The sequence below is a fragment of the Manacus candei genome, unplaced genomic scaffold, assembly GCF_025592945.1.
Source record: "Manacus candei isolate 608988 ecotype Guabito, Panama unplaced genomic scaffold, ASM2559294v1 h1tg000002l, whole genome shotgun sequence".
Classification (NCBI taxonomy): domain Eukaryota; kingdom Metazoa; phylum Chordata; class Aves; order Passeriformes; family Pipridae; genus Manacus; species Manacus candei.
In genome coordinates this window covers 17,202,308-17,227,084 of record NW_026138050.1, presented here as the reverse complement: position 1 = coordinate 17,227,084, position 24,777 = coordinate 17,202,308, and the positions used below count along the sequence as shown (strand labels likewise).

At 46.6% G+C, this 24,777-nt stretch overlaps 2 protein-coding genes across 6 annotated transcripts in view; both read left to right on the top strand.

Annotated features, from left to right (window-relative positions):
- Nucleotides 1–1,289: 1,289 nt before the first annotated feature.
- Nucleotides 1,290–24,777, top strand: part of LOC127462093 (uncharacterized) — a 256,860-nt gene continuing 233,372 nt past the window's right edge. The window contains exons 1-2 of one of the 5 annotated variants that reach the window (XM_051770558.1): nucleotides 1,290–1,892; nucleotides 7,208–9,779. In XM_051770558.1, coding sequence (XP_051626518.1) covers nucleotides 7,336–9,504 — 2,169 coding nt within the window. In that variant the 5' untranslated portion in view covers nucleotides 1,290–1,892; nucleotides 7,208–7,335 and the 3' untranslated portion in view covers nucleotides 9,505–9,779. Of the gene's footprint in view, nucleotides 1,893–7,207; nucleotides 9,780–22,594; nucleotides 23,204–24,777 lie in introns of those variants that run through there. The other 4 variants (XM_051770704.1, XM_051770861.1, XM_051770638.1 and 1 more) reach the window with 4 other exon arrangements.
- Nucleotides 2,136–24,626, top strand: LOC127462735 (uncharacterized). Its single transcript, XM_051771650.1, has 2 exons — nucleotides 2,136–3,282; nucleotides 24,595–24,626. The coding sequence occupies exons 1-2, from the start codon at nucleotides 2,216–2,218 to the stop codon at nucleotides 24,596–24,598; spliced, it is 1,071 nt and encodes a 356-aa protein (XP_051627610.1). The 5' UTR covers nucleotides 2,136–2,215; the 3' UTR covers nucleotides 24,599–24,626.

The following is a 24,777-nucleotide window of genomic DNA, read 5'->3' as shown; positions in this document are numbered from 1 at the left end:
TGGACGAGGGACGCAGTAGAACTCGCTTCCTGAGACTGCATCTCCATGAATCCCAAAACAAGTGCGAGGGATGCCACGTCCGAATTTTCTCAGGGGAAGGTGTTTCTCCCACGCACTGCCTCCCCGTGGCACTGGTGCCACAGCCCCCGACGAAACCACAAGCGGTCTTTGTCCCTAGCAAAAGTGCTCCCTGGGAAATGTTCCCTGGGAAACTACAGAAAGCAGGGACTTAAGGGACATCATTGGGATGTGCGGGACCTCATGGAATTAAACAAACCGTGGGATATCTTTGGAACTTCATGGAATCAAAGGGATAAAACAAAAGAATTAAACCCCATGACCGGAAACCATTGGATGGAACATTTCTTTAATATGCCAGCTGGGGATTCGTGGGGGTACTCTGCCATGCATGAATCAAAGAATCAGTATAAATTTCGGAGTATAAATACTTTCAAGTGATACTTGAAAGACCCTCCCCTTCACAAGCGGTCCAAAATTCTCTTCTGATTTTAGGGTCAAATAGCCTCTTGGATTTTATTCGTGGAGCAAGACTGCCATCTAGCGTCCATTTCTTCTGGGAGGGGCAGTCATTTTCACAGAGTGGTCTTCTCCCTTAGGCGGCCTCGTAGCATCTCTGATTGATCTCTCCGACCCCTAACCCCTACACTAAATGCTTTAGGACCAGCTAAGACGTGTCTTAGAACTTCCCATTTGCTTAAACAATGTAGAATTGACTTTCTTCTTAACAGAACAATCTCTTATTAAACGAGTTTTCTGAGGCCTGTAAGCTAATTTCTTGAAGATGGGCATATGATACACTCTCTATTAGTTTCCATGTATCATCTACATTCTCTCTCCTACAACTAATTGTAGTCTTAAAAGAAAAGAAAAGACTGCTACCATGCCAAGAAAGCAAACCCCTTTGTTGATTAGGATTTTTATCTAAGAAAAACTTGTGATTTACGAAGCCATTAAGGATGGAGATCCTCTCTCATTTCAGTGCCATTGTGACAATATGGGGCCTCATGGAACACATGGAACACAGAACACTGCGCATTCCCAAGCAATCAAGGGGCCATTGTAACACTCCAGGGCCTCATGGAAGACGGAGGCCCCGCAGAGAGACCTCAAATCAGAGGTTTGGGCAATCCTCAACCAGAGGAAGTTCAACAAGGGCAAGTGCCAGATTCTGTCCCTGTGATGGGGCAACCCCGAACGTCCGGACAGACTGGGAAGGATATTCTGCCTAGCAGCGCTGGAAAATGGCCTCTGGGTGTTGCAAAGCAGTTTAAATTTAGTAGTAGAATGGCTAAGGCTTAAGTAAAAGGGTAAGGCCTAGAAAGCAACACATTACAGTAGTGAGTTAAGCAGCAGCCTTGTTCGTGGGAATAGAATGTACTGAAGAAGTAGAAACAATAATCAAAAGATTTAGTCAAGCATGTACGTAACGATTTGTACCTTAGATGTGGTAAGGGTCTGTTAAACAGTTTCTAGGGGGGTAGGACAACTTAAGCAGATTTATGATTAGAGTAGATGATTGTTAATTGTTATAAACTACTGCACCTGGGTTGCTATAGAAACTGTAATTGTTTTAGCCGTGAGAATACATGTGAACTTGTTTGTGTATAAAAGCTGAACTGAGAACGAGGGTCGTCAGAATCCTGACTTGGGGCGTTAGCCCGCAGGTTCCCGGGGCCCCGAATAAAGCACCCATAAACCGGCACTCTGTTGGTTTGTGTCTCTGTTTACGGGCAACAGTTTTGGCGACACCAGATGGAACTCCGGGGGTAGCTGGGCGGCTCACGAGCTGATCTACTCCATGCCGGCAACCAGGTGATTTCTGGGGAGACATCGACCCGTGCCCGACCCGCGCCCGCCGGACAACCCTCTAGGTAAGCCCGAAGGTGCTTTATTCTTTTAGGTTTGTTGGTTGGGAGCCTGCCTATAAGACGGGATAGTGAGTGTCCCGCTGGGTTGGGCTAAAGGTACCTTGGTTGGGAAGCCTAGGCGCTGGTCGTAAGACGCGGCGAAAGCTGCGCAGTACCAGCACTCGCCTCTCAGAGGGAGAATCGGCGAGTTGGTTTTGGTTTTGGTTTTGTTCTGGTTTATATTGTTGTGTTATCGTGTTGGTCGTTAAAAGTATTGTTTTGTGTTGTTGTGTTATTGTGAATTTGATGAATTTAGATTGTGGTGTGTGTGTGAGCCAGTAGCAAGCATGATGTCATTTAAAACCTTTAGAGCACTATCCTGCACAGAAAAAGATATCCCTAGCGATTCTCCGCTTGGTTGCTTGTTAAAACATTGGAAGGAAGGAAATTTTGGACAAGAGTTAAGCAAGAAACAGTTGATTGATTATTGTAATAATGTATGGCCTCAATATGAAACAGAAGGAATGCAGTGGCCCAGAAATGGATCACTGACTTTGGAAATTATAACCCCTTTGATGCGATATTTACGAGAGAATGAGAAGTGGGATGAAATACCGTATCTGGATTTGTTTTATTATTTAGAACAAAACACTGAATGGCAAAAGGAATGTGGTATCTTAGTGTTGAAAGAACTGGAACTGGAGGATGATAAATGTAAGAAATGTCAAGAGCGGAGTATAAAGATATTGAAAGGATTGGATGATAAACATGAGCAGAAAATACGGTTTTCAGAACCAGAGGAGGATGTGTCTTTGTTAGTCTCCCCCGGAGTAACTCCAAGTGCGCCCCCGAGAAATAGTCTCCCTTCACGTGCAAGGGCACAATCACACACCATGCCCCCGTTAGAATCATCCTCGGATGAGGAAGAAAAAGGGGGGTGGGAATGTGACAGAACTCCTCTAGCAGAACGGACTCGGAGAGGGCGAAGGGAGAGGGAAAGAAGACGGGGAGGGGGGAGGGAGACAGACGTTTCGCTCTCACCCCCTAGATTGATGGCTCCCTTGCGAGAAGCGGTTGGAGCAGGCAGGGGAAAAATCATGATAAAAGTTCCTTTTTCGCCTAATGATTTACTAATTTGGAAACAGTCAGCTGGGACATATAGAGAAAATCCTGAGCGGGTGGCTCGTGTTATAAAAATGGTTATAAAAACACAAGACCCGGACTGGAATGATTTACAGGTATTAATAGATACAATTTTAGATTCAACAGAAAAAGAAATGGTATTAAAGGTGATGGTGGAGAGAGCAAAGGAAAGGATTCGTACCCTGCCTCGGGCAGCGCGGGGGACGGTAAATGATTTTGTACCGCGGGAGGATCCCGATTGGGACGCTAATAACCCCGCAGATTATAAAAAGTTAAAAATTTACCAGGAATTATTGGTAGAGGGAATACGATGTGGCATTCCAAAAACGTTGAATTGGTCTAAGTTATATTCAGTAATGCAAGATAAGACTGAGTCCCCTTCTGCCTTTTTAGAAAGGCTAAAGGAAACAGCTAGGAGGTATACAGATTTAGACGTGGAAGACGAGTCTGGAAAATTACAATTAGCATTGATCTTTATGGGACAATCACAAGAATATATTAGAAAGAAATTTCAAAAACTGGAAGGGAGAGAAACAAGAGATTTAGAGAAATTGTTAGAAGTGGCTTGGAAAGCATACAACATTCGGGAAAAGGAAAGTACTAAGAAACAACAAGCGAGCTTGTTGGCGCTTTTACAAGCTTCAGGAGAGAACAATGGGGCCGGTGGCCATAGAGGAAGAAGTCGTGGTAATAGGGGAAGGGGAGGAATGGGTAGAGGATTTAACAATCAGTCGGGATTTGGAAATCAATACGGGGGAGGACGTGGTAGAATAGGACCAAATCAGTGTGCTCTTTGTAAAGGACAAGGACATTGGAAAAACGAATGCCCATTAAATGCTGGAAATGGAATGAATCCTTGGAATCCTCAAAGCTTTGTGAATCCACAAAACCCTGTTGGTATGGGCACGCCACAGGGTGTCGCCCAAGCATTTATGTTAGGGAGTTGTGGAAGACAGAGTCGGCTAGATTCAGACTTAAAGGTTGTTTTGGAAGTAGAGGGGGAGCCGACGGAATTTAGAATAGATACTGGAGCTAGTTTTTCGGCAATGAATAAATTGATGGGGCCATTAAGTGATTCAACCGTACAAGTAGTGGGAGTTTCAGGACAGATAGAGGAAAGAACATTTCTGCGACCTCTAGATATCAAATTTAAGGGAAGAGAATTAGATCATCAATTTCTGTACATGCCTAACAGTCCTGAATGTTTATTAGGAAGGGATTTACTTTCAGCCTTGCAAGCTAAAATTATATTTGAAAAAGGGAGAGTCAAGATAGAAATTCCAGAAGAAAATTTAGCAAAAATTTTTGTTGTGAAAGAAGTGGAAAAGGAAGAAATACCCCAAGAGATTGAACAGGCTGTTGTACCCTGGGTGTGGGAGACCGGGGTTCCTGGGAAATCTAAAGCAGCCACCCCAGTTAGAATAGAATTAAAAGAAGGAGCACAACCTGTCAGAGTTAGGCAATACCCAATTAGTTTAGAAGCAAGAAAGGGAATAGCCCCTATGATTTCACAGTTCCTAACTCTAGGAATATTACAAGAATGTGAATCAGAATTTAACACCCCCATATTTCCGATAAAAAAACCAAATGGAAAATATAGATTAGTACAAGATTTGAGAGCAGTAAATCTTATTACAAAAGATATTCACCCGGTTGTAGCAAATCCTTATACCTTGCTAACATCTGTGTCTGAGAAGTTTCAGTGGTTTACTGTGGTTGATTTGAAAGATGCTTTCTTCTGCATACCACTGGCACGAGAAAGTTGGAAAATCTTTGCCTTTGAATGGGAAAGTCCGGAGACAGGACGAAAGAGACAGCTCGCTTGGACTCGATTACCACAAGGATTCAAATGCTCACCCACGATATTTGGTAATCAGTTAGCAAAGGAACTAGAGGAATGGAAGACTACTCAGGTAAAAGAATCTCCTTTTTCATATATAATACTGCAATATGTAGATGACATTTTCTTAGGAGCTACAGAACAGGGACTTTGTCGTCAGTTAACTATTGAACTGTTAAACATGCTGGGCCAAGCAGGCTACCGAGTCTCAAAAGAAAAAGCACAACTAGTAAAACGGAAAGTTATCTATCTGGGATGTGAAATTTCCCAAGGAGTCCGGCGCCTGGGAACAAATAGAATCCAAGCAATATGTGCTATACCTGTGCCTAGAAATAATCAAGAACTGAGATCTTTTCTAGGAATGGTCGGATGGTGCAGGCTGTGGATTCCTAACTTCGGACTGACTGCTCGACCACTGTATGAAGCAGCAAAGGAGTCCAAGCTAACCTGGGGGACAGAGCAAGAAAAAGCATTCCAGGAACTGAAGAAAGCCCTCCAGGAAGCACCTGCCCTGGGACTACCGGACCCAACCAAGGAATTTCAGCTCTATGTTTGTGAGAGACAGCGAATGGCCTTAGGAGTCCTCACTCAGCGTCTAGGATCCTGGAAGAGACCGGTTGGGTACTTCTCCAAACGGCTAGACGCAGTAAGTGGGGGATGGCCGGGGTGTCTCAGAGCTGTGGCAGCGACGGTCATTTTAATACAGGAAGCACGCAAATTGACTCTGGGAAAACACATGATAGTGTACGTGCCCCACATGGTCATAGCAGTTCTAGAGCAAAAAGGGGGGCATTGGCTCTCCTCCAGCCGCATGTTGCAATACCAGGCTTTGTTGAGAGAACAAGATGATGTTGAACTGAAAATTACTAACCATCTCAACCCAGCAGAATTCCTTAGGTCCACACAGGAAGAAGGCACCCTGGAGCATGACTGTGTAGAGACCATTGAACAAGTCTACGCGAGCAGAAGAGACTTGAAGGACGAACCACTGACAGATCCTGACTGGGAGTTGTTCACCGACGGATCTAGCTTTGTGGAAAATGGCACCAGGTATGCTGGGTATGCAGTGGTCACTTTACAACAAGTGATAGAAGCGACTGCACTACCCCAAGGTACGTCTGCACAAAAGGCCGAGATATGGGCATTGGTGAGAGCTTTAATATTAAGCCAAGGACGGAGAGTTAACATATGGACTGACTCCAAATATGCTTTTGGGGTAGTTCATGTTCACGGAGCACTCTGGAAGGAGAGAGGACTTCTTACTTCTCAGGGGACAACGATTAAACATCGGGAAGAAATTTTACAATTGCTAGAGGCAATACATAAGCCCTCAGCAGTGGCAATAATGCATGTCAGAGGACACCAGGCTGATCCAGGACGAGAGTTTCAGGGAAATCGATACGCTGACCAAGCAGCCAGGAGGGCTGCGAAAGAGGTATGGACTCAAATGGTTCTTTTACCAACCCGGAATAATCCAGCAATAGCATTCATGGAAGAGAAACCGCATTATTCACCTGAAGATGAGAAATTAGCTGTGATGATGGAAGCAAAGAAAAATATCAGGGGGTGGTATATCACTCCTACGAGACAGGTAATTTTACCAGTCAGAATAATGAAAGCAGTGCTTGAGATGGAACACAACAAGTGCCACTGGGGTGCAGAAGCATTAGTGAAATTCTTGAAAAACGAAATTTTCTCAAACCAGATGTTAACACTAGCTAAAAGGGTGAATGCAATGTGTCCTATGTGTATAAAGAATAATCCAGTAGTCAGGAAGCAAGTACAAATGGGAAAACTACAAGTAGGACAGTTACCAGGAGACTATTGGCAAGTAGATTTTTCTGAGTTGCCTAAGGCCCAAACTTTTAAATATCTGCTAGTGTATGTTTGTACCTTCTCAGGGTGGCCAGAAGCTTTTCCATGTAGGACCAATCAGGCAAAAGAAGTAGTGAAAACCCTTCTGAAGGAAATCATCCCAAGATTTGGAGTTCCCCTAGGGTTGTCCTCTGATCAAGGACCGCACTTTACAGCAGGGATAGTCCAAGATGTGTCAGCTGTATTAGGGATAACATGGAATCTCCATACACCATGGAGACCGCAGTCTAGTGGACAAGTAGAAAGAATGAATCAGACATTAAAAGGTCAATTGAAGAAGATCTGTCAGGAAGCCAAAATCCAGTGGCCCCAAGCAGTACCCCTCGCTCTGCTGAGAGTTAGGATTAAACCAAGGGAAAGAATAGGAGTAAGTCCATACGAAATATTGTATGGCAAGCCCTATCATGCGGCTACTTACCAAGGGGATCCTCATGTAGTGGGTGATCAGGCAGTATTTAACTATGTGTTATCTTTGAATAAGACCCTCACAGCCCTCAGAGGAGCGCTGCAGTGGAATCGGCCTCTGCCCCTGGAGAATCCGGTTCATGACATTTCTCCAGGAGACCAAGTCTATGTGAAGAACTGGTCAGTGGAACCATTAAAGGGAACATGGGACGGTCCTCGCCAGGTGATAATGACCACTTATACGGCGGTGAAAGTCGAGGGAATCGACAATTGGATCCATTACACCCGAGTCAAGAAGGTTCCAGTCTCATGGTCGGTAGAACCTCACTCACCTACAAAGATGGTATTTCGAGCCAACAATTGAAGATTGTGGTATTCCTGGGGTTGATAAGTTTAGCAGAGACCACCGTGAGAATTGAAACCCCAGATCCTTATTTGTTTGTACCAGAACACACTGATGTAAACTTAACTTGTCTGTTTTCAGATGACCAGGGAGCTGAATTAAGAGATGTCCACGTCAAGTGGAGACGGAGAGATCAAGATCGAATCATAACAGAAGGAGTGACAACAGTTTGGGATGCGACACAACAAAAGGGTTATACCGTCCTGCAGGTACCTGAGGTGTCTAAAACCGTAGAAGGGACATACATGTGTGTAGTTTGGATTCAAAGGAGTTTTGATTATGGGTATGTAGAAATACACATGATAAACACAACTCGGGAAATAATGACTAAGGTACAAGTTATACCCCCTAGGAAAACTCGACATGTGAGAGATCTGCAGATTCCGAATAGAGAAATAGAACAGGAAAATTTAATTGTGGGCCTAATTCGAGATTTTGGGAAAGTACAAAACGTTACTAAAATTACTGCATGTCTCCCTATGCCTCATGCAGCAGGAGACCCAATTCCATGGGGAATAATTCCAGTGCCAGAAATACCCAAAATGTTTAAGAATATTACAAGGAATTGCAAATTTGTAACCATCACATGGAGCGAAACGGTAGATGTATGTTTATTAAGTGACAAAATGATGAAGAAGCAATGTGAACAGATGCCGGGATATTTCCGATGGGTAGTAATTGGGACATGGGTAACAAGTGAAACAATTAATGAATTAAAAGGATACTGTTTAGTTACAAATTCAACACACCCATGCTCTAAAGTTCCGGCTTCAGTAAAACGAGAAAAACAAGAAGAGGTCTGTCAAAATATTACCAGTTCTACAACCATGGAAGAATGGCAAACAATTTGGGGACCCAGCCTGCTAGAGACATATAGTTATATTGGAAAGGTACAGTGGTGCATTCACTGGAAGGGGAAAAAGAATCAAACTTATTCTACAGGAAATAGAGGGAATCATAATTGGAGGACAGAAACACATACAAAAGAGGATTGGAATTGTACCCGAATATATACATGTGATACCCCAGACGATGAAATAGGCTTAATGCCAGTCAAAGCCCTCCTGCAGTTAGGATGTGAGTGTCAAGGATATAACCATACTATTAAAGGACATGTGAAAAACATTGATTGTCACACTACTACAGTTAGAAGTCCCGGAAACCTAGTATGGGTCATGGGACATGGTCAATGGACCACCCACATGCCACTAGACGGTCCGGTTGTACCTGTCACACTAGGGATACCTACTCTTTGTCCACTCTGGAGAAAAGAGAAGTTAACACCAGCAGAGATGCGACCACGGGAGAAAAGAGAAGTTAGTAATGACATTAATGATCTGGAACTAACAGATTGGCATGAGCCATCAGCAGGAGTTAAATTCGGATGGGCACTAGAATCTTTGTTTGCCCCAATTTCAACATATCGAAATAGAGAAATATTGTTCAAACTGATGAGCCAGACCGAAAGGTTAGCAGCAGTCACTAAGAAAGGATTTAAAGATCTAAATTTACAATTACAAGCCACCTCTAGAATGACCATACAAAACCGCATGGCATTAGACCTGATATTACTCAAAGAACATGGAGTTTGCGGTTACCTGCATGCAAAGGATGAGCATTGTTGTGTACACATCCCAAATGTCACTCAAGAAGTAGAGAAAGATATTAATCAATTAGAACAAATTGACGAGAATGTTCATAAACTGCAGAAAGAAGCGGAACACAATTGGATAGGACAATTATTCAGCTCCCTAGGTCTCCATGTGTCAGGATGGATATCTTCTGTTATCCAGTACGGAATATTGATTGTAATAATTGTTGTCATAGCCATAACTGTTTACAAGTGTCTTTTAGGAATGATTGTAAAAGAAGGTCAACATACGAGACGAATCATGAAAGCTATAACAAGAAAAGAAGTAATCTCACCGCAAAATGGATCACCTCCCATCCATCAAGAAACTGCAACCTGAAGATTGCTGTATTTGAGCATCCTTGCAAGCAAAGCCTGAAGAATGCTCAAAAGGGGGGACTGTTGCAAAGCAGTTTAAATTTAGTAGTAGAATGGCTAAGGCTTAAGTAAAAGGGTAAGGCCTAGAAAGCAACACATTACAGTAGTGAGTTAAGCAGCAGCCTTGTTCGTGGGAATAGAATGTACTGAAGAAGTAGAAACAATAATCAAAAGATTTAGTCAAGCATGTACGTAACGATTTGTACCTTAGATGTGGTAAGGGTCTGTTAAACAGTTTCTAGGGGGGTAGGACAACTTAAGCAGATTTATGATTAGAGTAGATGATTGTTAATTGTTATAAACTACTGCACCTGGGTTGCTATAGAAACTGTAATTGTTTTAGCCGTGAGAATACATGTGAACTTGTTTGTGTATAAAAACTGAACTGAGAACGAGGGTCGTCGGAATCCTGACTTGGGGCGTTAGCCCGCAGGTTCCCGGGGCCCCGAATAAAGCACCCATAAACCGGCACTCTGTTGGTTTGTGTCTCTGTTTACGGGCAACATGGGGTCCTGGTGGATGGCCAGTTGGCCAAGAGTCAGTGGTGCTCTGGCGGGGGCTCCCTGCTCGCTCACAGGAGGGTTTTCAGACACACGAGTCCTTCGCTTGCACACAGACACAGACAGCTCATGGCAGCAGGGGCAGTATCTCCTGGGGTTCCTGCTGCCACGCCAGGAGCCTGGATGCACCTAAGCCCTTGTGGGGTGCCACCTGCTCTGCCACTATCTGAGATGCCCCACCGCCTGAGAGATGGAAACGCGGAGCTCTGTCCAAGAGAAGCACATCCCAGAGCTGCACGCATGGGCTTTGCCAGGATTTAGAACCGTAAATGCAATGTGACACCGAGACACTCTTTGTCCCACATAACTTCAAGGTCACCCCAGGAGGTTGATGGCAATTGTTCTTGCTCAGGGTCATCTCCCCACACCAACAGCAGGTGTGTGCTCAAGACTTGTCTGGGCAATGCAAACAGATACACCCTGTCTAGTTCTTCCGGTCTCTCCAAGGAAGGCAAAAGAATCTCTGTGTGCCGGGTGAGAAGCCAGTGCTGGAAGTTGTGGTTCTATTGTGAGTGCCAAGAGGGGATGGCAGGTCTGTGATGAATGCCCTGAGGAGATGACCTGGGTTTTCCAGTGCACATGGCAATAGATCACACCCTGCTTTGGTGGTCATTTATGTCCTACGGAGGTGACAGAGATGGGAAAGAGAATGAAATTTTTGAATGTGCCTCTGAGTGCCCCTCAACCTGCCGCAAATGTGCAGATTGCAGTACATCCAGTTCAGGTGTGAGAGGCTGTTCCCTGGTCCTCGGAGCAAGAAGAGCTGGACGAGGGACGCAATAGAACTCGCTTCCTGAGACTGCATCTCCATGAATCCCAAAACAAGTGCGAGGGATGCCACGTCCGAGTTTTCTCAGGGGAAGGTGTTTCTCCCACGCACTGCCTCCCCGTGGCACTGGTGCCACAGCCCCCGACGAAACCACAAGCGGTCTTTGTCCCTAGCAAAAGTGCTCCCTGGGAAATGTTCCCTGGGAAACTACAGAAAGCAGGGACTTAAGGGACATCATTGGGATGTGCGGGACCTCATGGAATTAAACAAACCGTGGGATATCTTTGGAACTTCATGGAATCAAAGGGATAAAACAAAAGAATTAAACCCCATGACCGGAAACCATTGGATGGAACATTTCTTTAATATGCCAGCTGGGGATTCGTGGGGGTACTCTGCCATGCATGAATCAAAGAATCAGTATAAATTTCGGAGTATAAATACTTTCAAGTGATACTTGAAAGACCCTCCCCTTCACAAGCGGTCCAAAATTCTCTTCTGATTTTAGGGTCAAATAGCCTCTTGGATTTTATTCGTGGAGCAAGGCTGCCATCTAGCGTCCATTTCTTCTGGGAGGGGCAGTCATTTTCACAGAGTGGTCTTCTCCCTTAGGCGGCCTCGTAGCATCTCTGATTGATCTCTCCGACCCCTAACCCCTACACTAAATGCTTTAGGACCAGCTAAGACGTGTCTTAGAACTTCCCATTTGCTTAAACAATGTAGAATTGACTTTCTTCTTAACAGAACAATCTCTTATTAAACGAGTTTTCTGAGGCCTGTAAGCTAATTTCTTGAAGATGGGCATATGATACACTCTCTATTAGTTTCCATGTATCATCTACATTCTCTCTCCTACAACTAATTGTAGTCTTAAAAGAAAAGAAAAGACTGCTACCATGCCAAGAAAGCAAACCCCTTTGTTGATTAGGATTTTTATCTAAGAAAAACTTGTGATTTACGAAGCCATTAAGGATGGAGATCCTCTCTCATTTCAGTGCCATTGTGACAATATGGGGCCTCATGGAACACATGGAACACAGAACACTGCGCATTCCCAAGCAATCAAGGGGCCATTGTAACACTCCAGGGCCTCATGGAAGACGGAGGCCCCGCAGAGAGACCTCAAATCAGAGGTTTGGGCAATCCTCAACCAGAGGAAGTTCAACAAGGGCAAGTGCCAGATTCTGTCCCTGTGATGGGGCAACCCCGAACGTCCGGACAGACTGGGAAGGATATTCTGCCTAGCAGCGCTGGAAAATGGCCTCTGGGGTCCTGGTGGATGGCCAGTTGGCCAAGAGTCAGTGGTGCTCTGGCGGGGGCTCCCTGCTCGCTCACAGGAGGGTTTTCAGACACACGAGTCCTTCGCTTGCACACAGACACAGACAGCTCATGGCAGCAGGGGCAGTATCTCCTGGGGTTCCTGCTGCCACGCCAGGAGCCTGGATGCACCTAAGCCCTTGTGGGGTGCCACCTGCTCTGCCACTATCTGAGATGCCCCACCGCCTGAGAGATGGAAACGCGGAGCTCTGTCCAAGAGAAGCACATCCCAGAGCTGCACGCATGGGCTTTGCCAGGATTTAGAACCGTAAATGCAATGTGACACCGAGACACTCTTTGTCCCACATAACTTCAAGGTCTCCCCAGGAGGTTGATGGCAATTGTTCTTGCTCAGGGTCATCTCCCCACACCAACAGCAGGTGTGTGCTCAAGACTTGTCTGGGCAATGCAAACAGATACACCCTGTCTAGTTCTTCCGGTCTCTCCAAGGAAGGCAAAAGAATCTCTGTGTGCCGGGTGAGAAGCCAGTGCTGGAAGTTGTGGTTCTATTGTGAGTGCCAAGAGGGGATGGCAGGTCTGTGATGAATGCCCTGAGGAGATGACCTGGGTTTTCCAGTGCACATGGCAATAGATCACACCCTGCTTTGGTGGTCATTTATGTCCTACGGAGGTGACAGAGATGGGAAAGAGAATGAAATTTTTGAATGTGCCTCTGAGTGCCCCTCAACCTGCCGCAAATGTGCAGATTGCAGTACATCCAGTTCAGGTGTGAGAGGCTGTTCCCTGGTCCTCGGAGCAAGAAGAGCTGGACGAGGGACGCAGTAGAACTCGCTTCCTGAGACTGCATCTCCATGAATCCCAAAACAAGTGCGAGGGATGCCACGTCCGAGTTTTCTCAGGGGAAGGTGTTTCTCCCACGCACTGCCTCCCCGTGGCACTGGTGCCACAGCCCCCGACGAAACCACAAGCGGTCTTTGTCCCTAGCAAAAGTGCTCCCTGGGAAATGTTCCCTGGGAAACTACAGAAAGCAGGGACTTAAGGGACATCATTGGGATGTGCGGGACCTCATGGAATTAAACAAACCGTGGGATATCTTTGGAACTTCATGGAATCAAAGGGATAAAACAAAAGAATTAAACCCCATGACCGGAAACCATTGGATGGAACATTTCTTTAATATGCCAGCTGGGGATTCGTGGGGGTACTCTGCCATGCATGAATCAAAGAATCAGTATAAATTTCGGAGTATAAATACTTTCAAGTGATACTTGAAAGACCCTCCCCTTCACAAGCGGTCCAAAATTCTCTTCTGATTTTAGGGTCAAATAGCCTCTTGGATTTTATTCGTGGAGCAAGACTGCCATCTAGCGTCCATTTCTTCTGGGAGGGGCAGTCATTTTCACAGAGTGGTCTTCTCCCTTAGGCGGCCTCGTAGCATCTCTGATTGATCTCTCCGACCCCTAACCCCTACACTAAATGCTTTAGGACCAGCTAAGACGTGTCTTAGAACTTCCCATTTGCTTAAACAATGTAGAATTGACTTTCTTCTTAACAGAACAATCTCTTATTAAACGAGTTTTCTGAGGCCTGTAAGCTAATTTCTTGAAGATGGGCATATGATACACTCTCTATTAGTTTCCATGTATCATCTACATTCTCTCTCCTACAACTAATTGTAGTCTTAAAAGAAAAGAAAAGACTGCTACCATGCCAAGAAAGCAAACCCCTTTGTTGATTAGGATTTTTATCTAAGAAAAACTTGTGATTTACGAAGCCATTAAGGATGGAGATCCTCTCTCATTTCAGTGCCATTGTGACAATATGGGGCCTCATGGAACACATGGAACACAGAACACTGCGCATTCCCAAGCAATCAAGGGGCCATTGTAACACTCCAGGGCCTCATGGAAGACGGAGGCCCCGCAGAGAGACCTCAAATCAGAGGTTTGGGCAATCCTCAACCAGAGGAAGTTCAACAAGGGCAAGTGCCAGATTCTGTCCCTGTGATGGGGCAACCCCGAACGTCCGGACAGACTGGGAAGGATATTCTGCCTAGCAGCGCTGGAAAATGGCCTCTGGGGTCCTGGTGGATGGCCAGTTGGCCAAGAGTCAGTGGTGCTCTGGCGGGGGCTCCCTGCTCGCTCACAGGAGGGTTTTCAGACACACGAGTCCTTCGCTTGCACACAGACACAGACAGCTCATGGCAGCAGGGGCAGTATCTCCTGGGGTTCCTGCTGCCACGCCAGGAGCCTGGATGCACCTAAGCCCTTGTGGGGTGCCACCTGCTCTGCCACTATCTGAGATGCCCCACCGCCTGAGAGATGGAAACGCGGAGCTCTGTCCAAGAGAAGCACATCCCAGAGCTGCACGCATGGGCTTTGCCAGGATTTAGAACCGTAAATGCAATGTGACACCGAGACACTCTTTGTCCCACATAACTTCAAGGTCTCCCCAGGAGGTTGATGGCAATTGTTCTTGCTCAGGGTCATCTCCCCACACCAACAGCAGGTGTGTGCTCAAGACTTGTCTGGGCAATGCAAACAGATACACCCTGTCTAGTTCTTCCGGTCTCTCCAAGGAAGGCAAAAGAATCTCTGTGTGCCGGGTGAGAAGCCAGTGCTGGAAGTTGTGGTTCTATTGTGAGTGCCAAGAGGGGATGGCAGGTCTGTGATGAATGCCCTGAGGAGATGACCTGGGTTTTCCAGTGCACATGGCAATAGATCACACCCTGCTTTGGTGGTCATTTATGTCCTACGGAGGTGACAGAGATGGGAAAGAGAATGAAATTTTTGAATGTGCCTCTGAGTGCCCCTCAACCTGCCGCAAATGTGCAGATTGCAGTACATCCAGTTCAGGTGTGAGAGGCTGTTCCCTGGTCCTCGGAGCAAGAAGAGCTGGACGAGGGACGCAGTAGAACTCGCTTCCTGAGACTGCATCTCCATGAATCCCAAAACAAGTGCGAGGGATGCCACGTCCGAGTTTTCTCAGGGGAAGGTGTTTCTCCCACGCACTGCCTCCCCGTGGCACTGGTGCCACAGCCCCCGACGAAACCACAAGCGGTCTTTGTCCCTAGCAAAAGTGCTCCCTGGGAAATGTTCCCTGGGAAACTACAGAAAGCAGGGACTTAAGGGACATCATTGGGATGTGCGGGACCTCATGGAATTAAACAAACCGTGGGATATCTTTGGAACTTCATGGAATCAAAGGGATAAAACAAAAGAATTAAACCCCATGACCGGAAACCATTGGATGGAACATTTCTTTAATATGCCAGCTGGGGATTCGTGGGGGTACTCTGCCATGCATGAATCAAAGAATCAGTATAAATTTCGGAGTATAAATACTTTCAAGTGATACTTGAAAGACCCTCCCCTTCACAAGCGGTCCAAAATTCTCTTCTGATTTTAGGGTCAAATAGCCTCTTGGATTTTATTCGTGGAGCAAGACTGCCATCTAGCGTCCATTTCTTCTGGGAGGGGCAGTCATTTTCACAGAGTGGTCTTCTCCCTTAGGCGGCCTCGTAGCATCTCTGATTGATCTCTCCGACCCCTAACCCCTACACTAAATGCTTTAGGACCAGCTAAGACGTGTCTTAGAACTTCCCATTTGCTTAAACAATGTAGAATTGACTTTCTTCTTAACAGAACAATCTCTTATTAAACGAGTTTTCTGAGGCCTGTAAGCTAATTTCTTGAAGATGGGCATATGATACACTCTCTATTAGTTTCCATGTATCATCTACATTCTCTCTCCTACAACTAATTGTAGTCTTAAAAGAAAAGAAAAGACTGCTACCATGCCAAGAAAGCAAACCCCTTTGTTGATTAGGATTTTTATCTAAGAAAAACTTGTGATTTACGAAGCCATTAAGGATGGAGATCCTCTCTCATTTCAGTGCCATTGTGACAATATGGGGCCTCATGGAACACATGGAACACAGAACACTGCGCATTCCCAAGCAATCAAGGGGCCATTGTAACACTCCAGGGCCTCATGGAAGACGGAGGCCCCGCAGAGAGACCTCAAATCAGAGGTTTGGGCAATCCTCAACCAGAGGAAGTTCAACAAGGGCAAGTGCCAGATTCTGTCCCTGTGATGGGGCAACCCCGAACGTCCGGACAGACTGGGAAGGATATTCTGCCTAGCAGCGCTGGAAAATGGCCTCTGGGGTCCTGGTGGATGGCCAGTTGGCCAAGAGTCAGTGGTGCTCTGGCGGGGGCTCCCTGCTCGCTCACAGGAGGGTTTTCAGACACACGAGTCCTTCGCTTGCACACAGACACAGACAGTTCATGGCAGCAGGGGCAGTATCTCCTGGGGTTCCTGCTGCCACGCCAGGAGCCTGGATGCACCTAAGCCCTTGTGGGGTGCCACCTGCTCTGCCACTATCTGAGATGCCCCACCGCCTGAGAGATGGAAACGCGGAGCTCTGTCCAAGAGAAGCACATCCCAGAGCTGCACGCATGGGCTTTGCCAGGATTTAGAACCGTAAATGCAATGTGACACCGAGACACTCTTTGTCCCACATAACTTCAAGGTCTCCCCAGGAGGTTGATGGCAATTGTTCTTGCTCAGGGTCATCTCCCCACACCAACAGCAGGTGTGTGCTCAAGACTTGTCTGGGCAATGCAAACAGATACACCCTGTCTAGTTCTTCCGGTCTCTCCAAGGAAGGCAAAAGAATCTCTGTGTGCCGGGTGAGAAGCCAGTGCTGGAAGTTGTGGTTCTATTGTGAGTGCCAAGAGGGGATGGCAGGTCTGTGATGAATGCCCTGAGGAGATGACCTGGGTTTTCCAGTGCACATGGCAATAGATCACACCCTGCTTTGGTGGTCATTTATGTCCTACGGAGGTGACAGAGATGGGAAAGAGAATGAAATTTTTGAATGTGCCTCTGAGTGCCCCTCAACCTGCCGCAAATGTGCAGATTGCAGTACATCCAGTTCAGGTGTGAGAGGCTGTTCCCTGGTCCTCGGAGCAAGAAGAGCTGGACGAGGGACGCAATAGAACTCGCTTCCTGAGACTGCATCTCCATGAATCCCAAAACAAGTGCGAGGGATGCCACGTCCGAGTTTTCTCAGGGGAAGGTGTTTCTCCCACGCACTGCCTCCCCGTGGCACTGGTGCCACAGCCCCCGACGAAACCACAAGCGGTCTTTGTCCCTAGCAAAAGTGCTCCCTGGGAAATGTTCCCTGGGAAACTACAGAAAGCAGGGACTTAAGGGACATCATTGGGATGTGCGGGACCTCATGGAATTAAACAAACCGTGGGATATCTTTGGAACTTCATGGAATCAAAGGGATAAAACAAAAGAATTAAACCCCATGACCGGAAACCATTGGATGGAACATTTCTTTAATATGCCAGCTGGGGATTCGTGGGGGTACTCTGCCATGCATGAATCAAAGAATCAGTATAAATTTCGGAGTATAAATACTTTCAAGTGATACTTGAAAGACCCTCCCCTTCACAAGCGGTCCAAAATTCTCTTCTGATTTTAGGGTCAAATAGCCTCTTGGATTTTATTCGTGGAGCAAGGCTGCCATCTAGCGTCCATTTCTTCTGGGAGGGGCAGTCATTTTCACAGAGTGGTCTTCTCCCTTAGGCGACCTCGTAGCATCTCTGATTGATCTCTCCGACCCCTAACCCCTACACTAAATGCTTTAGGACCAGCTAAGACGTGTCTTAGAACTTCCCATTTGCTTAAACAATGTAGAATTGACTTTCTTCTTAACAGAACAATCTCTTATTAAACGAGTTTTCTGAGGCCTGTAAGCTAATTTCTTGAAGATGGGCATATGATACACTCTCTATTAGTTTCCATGTATCATCTACATTCTCTCTCCTACAACTAATTGTAGTCTTAAAAGAAAAGAAAAGACTGCTACCATGCCAAGAAAGCAAACCCCTTTGTTGATTAGGATTTTTATCTAAGAAAAACTTGTGATTTACGAAGCCATTAAGGATGGAGATCCTCTCTCATTTCAGTGCCATTGTGACAATATGGGGCCTCATGGAACACATGGAACACAGAACACTGCGCATTCCCAAGCAATCAAGGGGCCATTGTAACACTCCAGGGCCTCATGGAAGACGGAGGCCCCGCAGAGAGACCTCAAATCAGAGGTTTGGGCAATCCTCAACCAGAGGAAGTTCAACAAGGGCAAGTGCCAGATTCTGTCCCTGTGATGGGGCAACCCCGAACGTCCGGACAGACTGGGAAGGATATTCTGCCTAGCAGCGCTGGAAAATGGCCTCTGGGGTCCTGGTGGATGGCCAGTTGGCCAAGAGTCAGTGGTGCTCTGGCGGGGGCTCCCTGCTCGCTCACAGGAGGGTTTTCAGACACACGAGTCCTTCGCTTGCACACAGACACAGACAGTTCATGGCAGCAGGGGCAGTATCTCCTGGGGTTCCTGCTGCCACGCCAGGAGCCTGGATGCACCTAAGCCCTTGTGGGGTGCCACCTGCTCTGCCACTATCTGAGATGCCCCACCGCCTGAGAGATGGAAACGCGGAGCTCTGTCCAAGAGAAGCACATCCCAGAGCTGCACGCATGGGCTTTGCCAGGATTTAGAACCGTAAATGCAATGTGACACCGAGACACTCTTTGTCCCACATAACTTCAAGGTCTCCCCAGGAGGTTGATGGCAATTGTTCTTGCTCAGGGTCATCTCCCCACACCAACAGCAGGTGTGTGCTCAAGACTTGTCTGGGCAATGCAAACAGATACACCCTGTCTAGTTCTTCCGGTCTCTCCAAGGAAGGCAAAAGAATCTCTGTGTGCCGGGTGAGAAGCCAGTGCTGGAAGTTGTGGTTCTATTGTGAGTGCCAAGAGGGGATGGCAGGTCTGTGATGAATGCCCTGAGGAGATGACCTGGGTTTTCCAGTGCACATGGCAATAGATCACACCCTGCTTTGGTGGTCATTTATGTCCTACGGAGGTGACAGAGATGGGAAAGAGAATGAAATTTTTGAATGTGCCTCTGAGTGCCCCTCAACCTGCCGCAAATGTGCAGATTGCAGTACATCCAGTTCAGGTGTGAGAGGCTGTTCCCTGGTCCTCGGAGCAAGAAGAGCTGGACGAGGGACGCAGTAGAACTCGCTTCCTGAGACTGCATCTCCATGAATCCCAAAACAAGTGCGAGGGATGCCACGTCCGAGTTTTCTCAGGGGAAGGTGTTTCTCCCACGCACTGCCTCTCCGTGGCACTGGTGCCACAGCCCCCGACGAAACCACAAGCGGTCTTTGTCCCTAGCAAAAGTGCTCCCTGGGAAATGTTCCCTGGGAAACTACAGAAAGCAGGGACTTAAGGGACATCATTGGGATGTGCGGGACCTCATGGAATTAAACAAACCGTGGGATATCTTTGGAACTTCATGGAATCAAAGGGATAAAACAAAAGAATTAAACCCCATGACCGGAAACCATTGGATGGAACATTTCTTTAATATGCCAGCTGGGGATTCGTGGGGGTACTCTGCCATGCATGAATCAAAGAATCAGTATAAATTTCGGAGTATAAATACTTTCAAGTGATACTTGAAAGACCCTCCCCTTCACAAGCGGTCCAAAATTCTCTTCTGATTTTAGGGTCAAATAGCCTCTTGGATTTTATTCGTGGAGCAAGACTGCCATCTAGCGTCCATTTCTTCTGGGAGGGGCAGTCATTTTCACAGAGTGGTCTTCTCCCTTAGGCGGCCTCGTAGCATCTCTGATTGATCTCTCCGACCCCTAACCCCTACACTAAATGCTTTAGGACCAGCTAAGACGTGTCTTAGAACTTCCCATTTGCTTAAACAATGTAGAATTGACTTTCTTCTTAACAGAACAATCTCTTATTAAACGAGTTTTCTGAGGCCTGTAAGCTAATTTCTTGAAGATGGGCATATGATACACTCTCTATTAGTTTCCATGTATCATCTACATTCTCTCTCCTACAACTAATTGTAGTCTTAAAAGAAAAGAAAAGACTGCTACCATGCCAAGAAAGCAAACCCCTTTGTTGATTAGGATTTTTATCTAAGAAAAACTTGTGATTTACGAAGCCATTAAGGATGGAGATCCTCTCTCATTTCAGTGCCATTGTGACAATATGGGGCCTCATGGAACACATGGAACACAGAACACTGCGCATTCCCAAGCAATCAAGGGGCCATTGTAACACTCCAGGGCCTCATGGAAGACGGAGGCCCCGCAGAGAGACCTCAAATCAGAGGTTTGGGCAATCCTCAACCAGAGGAAGTTCAACAAGGGCAAGTGCCAGATTCTGTCCCTGTGATGGGGCAACCCCGAACGTCCGGACAGACTGGGAAGGATATTCTGCCTAGCAGCGCTGGAAAATGGCCTCTGGGGTCCTGGTGGATGGCCAGTTGGCCAAGAGTCAGTGGTGCTCTGGCGGGGGCTCCCTGCTCGCTCACAGGAGGGTTTTCAGACACACGAGTCCTTCGCTTGCACACAGACACAGACAGCTCATGGCAGCAGGGGCAGTATCTCCTGGGGTTCCTGCTGCCACGCCAGGAGCCTGGATGCACCTAAGCCCTTGTGGGGTGCCACCTGCTCTGCCACTATCTGAGATGCCCCACCGCCTGAGAGATGGAAACGCGGAGCTCTGTCCAAGAGAAGCACATCCCAGAGCTGCACGCATGGGCTTTGCCAGGATTTAGAACCGTAAATGCAATGTGACACCGAGACACTCTTTGTCCCACATAACTTCAAGGTCTCCCCAGGAGGTTGATGGCAATTGTTCTTGCTCAGGGTCATCTCCCCACACCAACAGCAGGTGTGTGCTCAAGACTTGTCTGGGCAATGCAAACAGATACACCCTGTCTAGTTCTTCCGGTCTCTCCAAGGAAGGCAAAAGAATCTCTGTGTGCCGGGTGAGAAGCCAGTGCTGGAAGTTGTGGTTCTATTGTGAGTGCCAAGAGGGGATGGCAGGTCTGTGATGAATGCCCTGAGGAGATGACCTGGGTTTTCCAGTGCACATGGCAATAGATCACACCCTGCTTTGGTGGTCATTTATGTCCTACGGAGGTGACAGAGATGGGAAAGAGAATGAAATTTTTGAATGTGCCTCTGAGTGCCCCTCAACCTGCCGCAAATGTGCAGATTGCAGTACATCCAGTTCAGGTGTGAGAGGCTGTTCCCTGGTCCTCGGAGCAAGAAGAGCTGGACGAGGGACGCAGTAGAACTCGCTTCCTGAGACTGCATCTCCATGAATCCCAAAACAAGTGCGAGGGATGCCACGTCCGAATTTTCTCAGGGGAAGGTGTTTCTCCCACGCACTGCCTCCCCGTGGCACTGGTGCCACAGCCCCCGACGAAACCACAAGCGGTCTTTGTCCCTAGCAAAAGTGCTCCCTGGGAAATGTTCCCTGGGAAACTACAGAAAGCAGGGACTTAAGGGACATCATTGGGATGTGCGGGACCTCATGGAATTAAACAAACCGTGGGATATCTTTGGAACTTCATGGAATCAAAGGGATAAAACAAAAGAATTAAACCCCATGACCGGAAACCATTGGATGGAACATTTCTTTAATATGCCAGCTGGGGATTCGTGGGGGTACTCTGCCATGCATGAATCAAAGAATCAGTATAAATTTCGGAGTATAAATACTTTCAAGTGATACTTGAAAGACCCTCCCCTTCACAAGCGGTCCAAAATTCTCTTCTGATTTTAGGGTCAAATAGCCTCTTGGATTTTATTCGTGGAGCAAGACTGCCATCTAGCGTCCATTTCTTCTGGGAGGGGCAGTCATTTTCACAGAGTGGTCTTCTCCCTTAGGCGGCCTCGTAGCATCTCTGATTGATCTCTCCGACCCCTAACCCCTACACTAAATGCTTTAGGACCAGCTAAGACGTGTCTTAGAACTTCCCATTTGCTTAAACAATGTAGAATTGACTTTCTTCTTAACAGAACAATCTCTTATTAAACGAGTTTTCTGAGGCCTGTAAGCTAATTTCTTGAAGATGGGCATATGATACACTCTCTATTAGTTTCCATGTATCATCTACATTCTCTCTCCTACAACTAATTGTAGTCTTAAAAGAAAAGAAAAGACTGCTACCATGCCAAGAAAGCAAACCCCTTTGTTGATTAGGATTTTTATCTAAGAAAAACTTGTGATTTACGAAGCCATTAAGGATGGAGATCCTCTCTCATTTCAGTGCCATTGTGACAATATGGGGCCTCATGGAACACATGGAACACAGAACACTGCGCATTCCCAAGCAATCAAGGGGCCATTGTAACACTCCAGGGCCTCATGGAAGACGGAGGCCCCGCAGAGAGACCTCAAATCAGAGGTTTGGGCAATCCTCAACCAGAGGAAGTTCAACAAGGGCAAGTGCCAGATTCTGTCCCTGTGATGGGGCAACCCCGAACGTCCGGACAGACTGGGAAGGATATTCTGCCTAGCAGCGCTGGAAAATGGCCTCTGGGTGTTGCAAAGCAGTTTAAATTTAGTAGTAGAATGGCTAAGGCTTAAGTAAAAGGGTAAGGCCTAGAAAGCAACACATTACAGTAGTGAGTTAAGCAGCAGCCTTGTTCGTGGGAATAGAATGTACTGAAGAAGTAGAAACAATAATCAAAAGATTTAGTCAAGCATGTACGTAACGATTTGTACCTTAGATGTGGTAAGGGTCTGTTAAACAGTTTCTAGGGGGGTAGGACAACTTAAGCAGATTTATGATTAGAGTAGATGATTGTTAATTGTTATAAACTACTGCACCTGGGTTGCTATAGAAACTGTAATTGTTTTAGCCGTGAGAATACATGTGAACTTGTTTGTGTATAAAAGCTGAACTGAGAACGAGGGTCGTCAGAATCCTGACTTGGGGCGTTAGCCCGCAGGTTCCCGGGGCCCCGAATAAAGCACCCATAAACCGGCACTCTGTTGGTTTGTGTCTCTGTTTACGGGCAACAGTTTTGGCGACACCAGATGGAACTCCGGGGGTAGCTGGGCGGCTCACGAGCTGATCTACTCCATGCCGGCAACCAGGTGATTTCTGGGGAGACATCGACCCGTGCCCGACCCGCGCCCGCCGGACAACCCTCTAGGTAAGCCCGAAGGTGCTTTATTCTTTTAGGTTTGTTGGTTGGGAGCCTGCCTATAAGACGGGATAGTGAGTGTCCCGCTGGGTTGGGCTAAAGGTACCTTGGTTGGGAAGCCTAGGCGCTGGTCGTAAGACGCGGCGAAAGCTGCGCAGTACCAGCACTCGCCTCTCAGAGGGAGAATCGGCGAGTTGGTTTTGGTTTTGGTTTTGTTCTGGTTTATATTGTTGTGTTATCGTGTTGGTCGTTAAAAGTATTGTTTTGTGTTGTTGTGTTATTGTGAATTTGATGAATTTAGATTGTGGTGTGTGTGTGAGCCAGTAGCAAGCATGATGTCATTTAAAACCTTTAGAGCACTATCCTGCACAGAAAAAGATATCCCTAGCGATTCTCCGCTTGGTTGCTTGTTAAAACATTGGAAGGAAGGAAATTTTGGACAAGAGTTAAGCAAGAAACAGTTGATTGATTATTGTAATAATGTATGGCCTCAATATGAAACAGAAGGAATGCAGTGGCCCAGAAATGGATCACTGACTTTGGAAATTATAACCCCTTTGATGCGATATTTACGAGAGAATGAGAAGTGGGATGAAATACCGTATCTGGATTTGTTTTATTATTTAGAACAAAACACTGAATGGCAAAAGGAATGTGGTATCTTAGTGTTGAAAGAACTGGAACTGGAGGATGATAAATGTAAGAAATGTCAAGAGCGGAGTATAAAGATATTGAAAGGATTGGATGATAAACATGAGCAGAAAATACGGTTTTCAGAACCAGAGGAGGATGTGTCTTTGTTAGTCTCCCCCGGAGTAACTCCAAGTGCGCCCCCGAGAAATAGTCTCCCTTCACGTGCAAGGGCACAATCACACACCATGCCCCCGTTAGAATCATCCTCGGATGAGGAAGAAAAAGGGGGGTGGGAATGTGACAGAACTCCTCTAGCAGAACGGACTCGGAGAGGGCGAAGGGAGAGGGAAAGAAGACGGGGAGGGGGGAGGGAGACAGACGTTTCGCTCTCACCCCCTAGATTGATGGCTCCCTTGCGAGAAGCGGTTGGAGCAGGCAGGGGAAAAATCATGATAAAAGTTCCTTTTTCGCCTAATGATTTACTAATTTGGAAACAGTCAGCTGGGACATATAGAGAAAATCCTGAGCGGGTGGCTCGTGTTATAAAAATGGTTATAAAAACACAAGACCCGGACTGGAATGATTTACAGGTATTAATAGATACAATTTTAGATTCAACAGAAAAAGAAATGGTATTAAAGGTGATGGTGGAGAGAGCAAAGGAAAGGATTCGTACCCTGCCTCGGGCAGCGCGGGGGACGGTAAATGATTTTGTACCGCGGGAGGATCCCGATTGGGACGCTAATAACCCCGCAGATTATAAAAAGTTAAAAATTTACCAGGAATTATTGGTAGAGGGAATACGATGTGGCATTCCAAAAACGTTGAATTGGTCTAAGTTATATTCAGTAATGCAAGATAAGACTGAGTCCCCTTCTGCCTTTTTAGAAAGGCTAAAGGAAACAGCTAGGAGGTATACAGATTTAGACGTGGAAGACGAGTCTGGAAAA